Source organism: Malus domestica, chromosome 04 (genome assembly GCF_042453785.1).
Source record: "Malus domestica chromosome 04, GDT2T_hap1".
NCBI classification, from domain to species: domain Eukaryota; kingdom Viridiplantae; phylum Streptophyta; class Magnoliopsida; order Rosales; family Rosaceae; genus Malus; species Malus domestica.
This window is the reverse complement of record NC_091664.1, coordinates 5,915,001-5,922,337: the sequence shown is the minus strand read 5'-3', so window position 1 is coordinate 5,922,337 and position 7,337 is coordinate 5,915,001. Positions and strand designations below refer to the sequence as shown.

Below are 7,337 nucleotides of genomic sequence, written 5' to 3'. Positions count from 1 at the left end.
TGGATCCAAGGTGAGCATAAGGTGCAGGAGGTGAACATCATGGGAAGGACGTGCCTTGGCCACGGGTGGGAGCACTAACACTGGGATGCATGTTTATGAGCTCTAAATGCTTCTCATGTGACATATACAACTCATAGGCAACTTGTACGACAATGTTGGAGTTGCCTAAAACATAATGTGATCATGCCATAACTTAATCATTTCAACTAATACCATAACTCACCTGAACTTACCTGTGTGTTCTGCGTTCATCTTCGCACTTCAAAGCATTCATAATAATTTTGTGCATGTAGTATACACATGGATATGCCATAATGCAAATCTAAAACTCAACCATATCATAGTATTTTTCCAAAATACATATATATATATATATATAATATGGCGTAAAATGCACAATCTATAATGCCCTACTCTCGAATTATTTATTTTCGGAAATTATTATCGGGGATAAGTCCAACTAAACACTAGTTTAATTAACTATCATTACTTACGTTTCCTTATTTCAGTTTCTTGATTCCTACCACATTGATTTATGACCAACATCCAATCACTAAAAACATAAGGTTAAACCTCATATTTTCACCAATTTCCTTCACATTGCTCAATTCCCAAACAAGGTTTTTGTTTCAAATATTGTATGGCTGCATCTAACATCTTGTTAGACTGCCTACGTACCCTAAACAGGGATCAAGCCATTCGTAGTTCACAATAGTATTTCAAAGCATTCACATTAATCATAAGCAATAATCGATTTATAAAATTTTATGGAATTGTCTATCATATATATATATATATATAATACACGATAGAATGGAAAAGACCCACTCCCCTGAGGTCCGTGCCACGACTCTCTAGCACGCATGTCGAGACATCATGAACCATCGTCACCTATGACCAATTATTAAATCACATCTCTGAGTTCTGACTGATAGAATACATAATTTACATAAAAAACTAAGATTCACATTATACTTCTAGAACAACATCTTAAGGTTTCATTATGATCCAACGGTCGGATCTCCACCAATTACCCAAAATCAAGTGACGGTCAACATTTTATTTTATGAATTTACAAATCCAATTCGGGAAGATCAGTATGTTGGATTCCCAATCAAGAGCATACAATCCAATGGAGAAGAAGTTGGACCCTAGAACAATCACATCCTTTACGTGGATGACATATTGTTAGCATGCAATAGTGCATCACCGCTAAGTGACACCAAGAGATTTCTGTTTAAATGTTTTAAGATGAAGGATATGGGAGAGGCAGCCTTTGTTTTTGGTATTCAGATCACAAAGGATCATAAAAAGCATACATTGAAAAGGTACTCAAAAGGTTCAACATGGAAGACTCGAATGGTTGTGGTTTTCCCATGATAAAGGGAGAAAAGCTCAGTAAGGATTAATGCCCTAAGACTAATTTTGAGAAGAAAGAAATGGCTAGTAAGCCTTATGATTCTCTCGTTGGGAGCCTCATGTATGCACATGTATGTACTAGACCTGATATTGCATATGCTATTAGCATATTAGGAACGTTTCAGTCTAATCATGGCAATGCACACTGGATAGCCGCCAAGAAAGTTTTGAGATACTTGCAAAGAGCAAAAGAATATCAGCTAATATACAAAAGAGATTCAAAACTCGAACTAGTAGGCTATAGTGACTCAGACTTTGCAAGCTGCCTTGATTCACTTAAGTCAACTTCAGGTTATATATTCACATTGGCAAATGGGGCAATGCCATGGAAGAGTGTGAAACAAGATATTGTTGCCACTTCCACCATGCAAGCTGAGTTTGTAGCTTGTTATAAAGCTACATCACAGGCTATATGGCTGAGAAATTTCATCAACGGTCTCGAGATCATGAATTCAATTGCAAAGCCTGTTCAAATTTGGTGTGATAATAAAGCTGTTGTCTTTTATTCTAAGAATAATAAAAGGTCTCCTAGAACTAAGCAGTTGAACACCAAATATGCATTGACAAGGAAGAAAGTGAAGTCTGGAGAGATCAAGGTTGATTACATTGACACTCATGCAATGCTTTCTAATCCACTCACTAAGGTATTACCAAATGCAGTTTTTCACAAGCATGCAGTCCGTATGGGAGTGACTGCAACCCTATATTTGTTGAACTAGTGGGAGTAGTGATAGTATATAGCATAATTATGTATGTTGGTTATTATCGTGATAGTAAGTAGTAATTTTGGTTGTGTGTTTAGCTAGTCGCTACACTTGGTTGAATTGAATGTTTAATAAAGGGATGCTACTTCAGTAATTCATACATTGTTTCAATATAGTTTTAGCTCTTATTTTTAGTTGGAAATAAAGGTTGTTGAAAGATCATAAGCAACTGATAAATATTATAGTGAGACAATGTAGCTGCAAAAGGTTATTCGCTGCAATTAGTACTGCTGAGAGATTGATTGGCATATGTACTGAATCTTTTCATGAAAATATATGTGAGCTATTCTCATAGCTTGAAAGCTTCATAGGAAGCATTAAGCAGTCATAAATATGGTTGATTGAGTGGACCTAGAAGTGATGGAGTTGATGCTTTCGACTCACGGTTTTGTGGCTCACTTCTGTACCAAGTCTGTGATTAATTATTTCATGTAAGTAAGGATCTTGTTAAGTGATTATAAGAGCTCATGAACACTCATGTAAGTTCATAGTCTCCGATAGTTCTGAACGAGGGAAGGTCCCTGCATACACCACCGATACATATACTTGGAGAACTTCCCATAGGTTCGAGTAATACAGTGTTGGTGAGGGTGCAGAAGGCCAACCTTTAAAGTCTAGGGTGTTCGAGGAAAGCTTGCTGCAATTGCAGTCCTTGTCGAGCTAGGAAGATGACTTCTCAAGGTTAGTTCAATGGTGTTTTAATGGTACATAAACATATAAGGTTTAACAAGTTTTTCTTCGTCAATTCAACAAGGTCTCGTGCTCTCTCTCTAAAGCTTTTCCTCTATATTTTGGCGCATGAAACCTGCGATTTTGCGTTCTGGGTAGTTTTTGAATTTGAAAAATGGATGTGATATGACGGTTTTGTGAGGAAGTTTTGTTACGGTTTTGTGTTTTTGTGGGATTGTGAAAATGTCTCAGAATTCTGATACAATGCGAGAAATCCCACCTGGGATTTTGCTGATTAGAAGCATTAGAGGCAAAATTGGAGTCTTTCTACATATAGATATCTAATTTTGCTTGTTACTTTCATAGCTTATACATGTTACCATGCATCTAGAAAACCCAGTAGTGTAGTTAAAAGTGTTTTGTATCCTGATCCCCATAGAGGCAATGGCTTGGACTCCTTGTTTGGTAAAGTCTTTCTCAAGAGAGAGTTTAGGGGCAATGAGAATTGTAGGTTACACAAGGGTTGGGCCCCCTTTAATGGAACCATCGGGATATCGAAATTGGGGGAGATTGATCTTGCGTTTCTTGCATGTTACTCTTTGGGAATGTATGTTGCTGGCCATTTGGGAGATACTTTGGACCTCCGATTGTTCTTGACGACCGGGATGTCTGGGAGTGGCATTTTTGTTGCCTTGTTTGGGATGGGATACTTTTTGAATATTCCTGTGTTTGGTTTCCATCTTGGGATGCAAATGATTGCCGGGTTGTTCCAAGCAACCGGTTGGCCTTCAGTTGTTGCTGTGATTGGTAATTGGTTTGGAAGGGGAAAGAGGGGTTTGATAATGGGCATATGGAATGCGCATACTTCGGTTGGGAATAAAAGTGGTTCACTTCTTGCTGCTAGTGTTCTAGATTATGGGTGGGGTTGGTGCTTTATTGTTCCAGGTGCTTTTATAGCAGTTGGAGGCGTAATCGTTTTCTTCTTCTTGGCTGCTTATCCAAGATATTGTATTTTCTTTCCCACCAAATTCAGCTTCTAATTTGGAGGCAGTACCTGATGATGAAGAAGTTAATATGAAAAAGGGATTCATGGTCGACGGTAAAATAAAAACTATATCCCGAATTGGGTCTGTGAGTAGGACAAGTATCGGAATTATTGAAGCTTGTATGATACCAGGAGTTATACCCTTTGCGTTGTGCTTCTTCTTGTCAAAGCTTGTGGCCTACACATTTCTGTACTGGCTACCATTTTATCTAACTGAGACAGGTAATATATCATTCATCGTTATATATTTCACCTTAACTGAATTGACTGATATGACTTTACAATTGTAAGATATTGGAATGCCATCTGCATTTGCAGATATCTTCTGTTTTTTCTTTTTATCATAAGTGCTTCGTTATTTAAATTTGGAACAAGAAAATTATAATTATTGCAGTATCAGGGGTTGTTATTTATAATTTTATAGTAAAAAATATGTTGGCAGAGGAGAGGAGGGCTTCTCTGTTATACTAGCTACAAGCGCAAAATAAACTTCCTTGTGAGTTGATAGAGTTCACATACTTTCACTTTGTTATCAAAGGCTTCTCAGTGCTCATAGATCGAGCATTTTGTGTCTCCATCTTTCTGATCTATGCAGTTGTGTATGTTAATTTTCTAATCTGACATATATTGATGACCTGTTGTCTAACAAATTAAGCTTTTAGAGTCTATTAATTGCCTAAAATGGCATAGAACTCTGGTTTGCAGAAGGACTTGGGTGCAGACGAGGCTGCACTTTTATGTCTCTTTCTGTCAGTATTTCTCTTCCTTTCCACATACGATGGAGCTGCAAGGGATGGAGGATATTTTTTCTGACAAATATATCATGTTTCTTGTGAGTTTTGTTTCATTTCAACAAGTTCCTAGAGAAGAGAGAGAGTAGCTAATCTATTTTCTCTGTAAACATCATATAGATGGTAATCATCTGATTTTTGAAGAATTATTTTATAGTGCAATTTGACAAAAAAAGCTTTCAACTGCTTTCCTTTATATGTGTGTGTGTGTGTGTGTGTGTGTGTGTGTCTATATATATAAACTGTGTGTGTGTGTGTGTGTGTGTCTATATATATACACACACACACACACACACATATATAATATATACAACGATTAAAAGTTTACATTTTGGCAATAAGTTGCTGAATGGAGATTTAAATATGCCTTGAGATTCTAGTTGGCAATCTGCCTTTTAACAAATAGGTTTTGAGGGCATTTTAAACCAATTTCCTTTATATGATTTCCAGATGGTTTGCAAAGAATAAACATGTCCTCAAATAAGGAGTCCTAGTAGCCTGCACAAGTTCATCGTGGCTATAAGTCTATCTCTGTGTGGTTCATATGGTTTTCAACAATGTTTGAGTACTAGTAACAACAGAGGAAACATGTCTTCTGAAGAGGCTGCTAATGTGGATATTGCTCTCATGCGTGCCTCGTTATTTATGCTGGTCCAGGCATGAGTGCATCTGTTCTTTTGTGGATGGTAACGTCTATTAGAAACTTATTCACATGTCACGTCGTTACCTGTTAGTAAGTGTTGTTATTTTACATTGCTATTAAAAATTGATTACTCTTTGTAGTCTAATGTTATATCACATTGCAACTACATTCATGAACCGGCGAGGTGACTGCAGTCTTTTTTTTTTTTTTTTTTTTTTTTTGAGGTATTATTTTAAATTGTGTTCATGCATCTGATATTATGCTCCTCGTCTTGTTCCCTCTTATGCTTTTGCAGAAATAGGAGGCAAGTATGTTTCTGTGAAATCTGCTGGAAACCTCTCCACTTTGTTCGATGTAGGAGGCATAGTTGGTGGAATCCTCGCTGGCTACATATATGATAAGCTTAATGCCCGAGCTACCACAGCAGCCGGCTTCATGTCATTTGCAATTCCGGCAATGCTATTATATCGAAAATACGGCAGCATTTCAAACAATGTCAATATTGCGCTTATGATGGTTGCTGGCTTGTTTATTAATGGACCCTATGCACTTATCACCACCGCAGTTTCTGCAAACCTTGGAACGCACAGTTCCCTTAGAGGGAATTCTCGAGCACTGGCAACGGTTACCACCATAATTGATGGTACTGGATCAGTTGGTGCAGCTTTTGGCCCTCTTCTTACTGGTTTCCTTTCAACAAAGGGATGGGATGCGGTATGTTAATGATTTGTGCTCTTATCGCGACGCTTCTTTTATCACGTTTGGTTATAGCTGAAATTTCTGAGAAGAGATGCAAACCAGTAGCTGTATCCAGCGGGCAGCAAAGTTTTGGAGGTAATTCTTTACTTTATGGATTGTTCCCTTAATATTTGCTTAAAAAGGAACTTCTGCGCATCTTCCTTTCCCCAGCCAATACTGTTAATATAGAATGATTGGATGGTATGTGTAATCATTTCCATCCATTTTGTGAAATATAAAACACAAAATGTTTCGCAAATTAATGTAGCACGATACTTAAGTTATTCATAGAGAGGCCTAAACTGTATATAAAGTTATGCTCAACACACCCTTTCATGCATGACCTCGATGGACTAGAATTCATAGACGTAAATAGTTCATTCTTGGGTGACTAGAATTCATATGTGCAGTCCTTGCGAATGTGACCAATACATTTTCATTCCATATTGTACTTACTGGTATCATTTCCTTCTGCAGCTCCTGCATCACAACCACTTCTAAGAGATCAACGGTGATACTAAGGTACAGCCTCAAGAAGCTGTTAAAAATACAACACAGCCCATAACTTAAAGTCCAGCCCATTATGAAGTCTTGATGTTCTAGATGAATTATACTTGGGATTTTGCTAGAAAGCTCTAGCAAGCATGTCGGTGGGAAGTTGTAGAAATGACTAGAAAGAAAATTATTAAAGCCCAAGTCGGTTAGGCAATTAGGAAAGTCGGTTGATAACACCTATAAATATGGGTGTGGTGCTATGTAATCAACCAAGCAAGAAGTAGTAGGCAACCAAGTGTGAGTGAGAAGCAAGAATAGTCTTGTAGGAGTGTGAGTGATCTAAAGTTTGTCTCTAGAAAGTGAATGAGTGTCATTGCTTCTAAAGTTGTGTCCTTATGAGTGTTGTAATATTTTGTGTGTGTAATACAAGTAATTTGTTTACTTGTGTTGTCTCTCCAACACTTGTGTTAGAGTTGTGTACTCTAAGTTTTTCCCCAACAATTGGCATCAGAGCGGGACGGTCAGGGATCGTTCTTGGTGGAGCTATCTTGAGTCGTGAGGAGTTTGGTACTCTGCAAGTTTGTTAGTCAAGCTTGATCGGTATAGTCAAAGTCTTGCCGGCACGATGGGTGACCTTCAAGTAGTTAGAGGAATCAAGAAGCTCAACAACAAAAACTACAATACGTGGACAACATGTATGGAGTCTTACTTACAAGGTCAGGACCTTTGGGAGGTTGTCGGTGGTGGTGAGGTTACACGACCGGCGGCAGAAG

The 7,337-nt window shown here is 37.9% G+C and overlaps 1 protein-coding gene and 1 pseudogene across 1 annotated transcript; both read left to right on the top strand.

Moving 5' to 3' along the window:
• The first annotated feature begins 1,439 nt into the window (after window positions 1–1,439).
• Window positions 1,440–2,138, top strand: LOC139194950 (secreted RxLR effector protein 161-like). Its single transcript, XM_070820111.1, has one exon. It carries the CDS (start codon window positions 1,440–1,442, stop codon window positions 2,136–2,138), a length of 699 nt encoding a protein of 232 aa, XP_070676212.1.
• A 957-nt stretch (window positions 2,139–3,095) lies between these two features.
• Window positions 3,096–7,005, top strand: LOC103403723 (putative glycerol-3-phosphate transporter 4; annotated as a pseudogene).
• The last annotated feature ends 332 nt before the right edge of the window (window positions 7,006–7,337 follow it).

Coding starts and splice junctions, on each gene's coding strand:
- LOC139194950 (XM_070820111.1), top strand. CDS start 1,440: ATGGCTAGTAAGCCTTATGATTCTCTCGTTGGGAGCCTCATGTATGCA.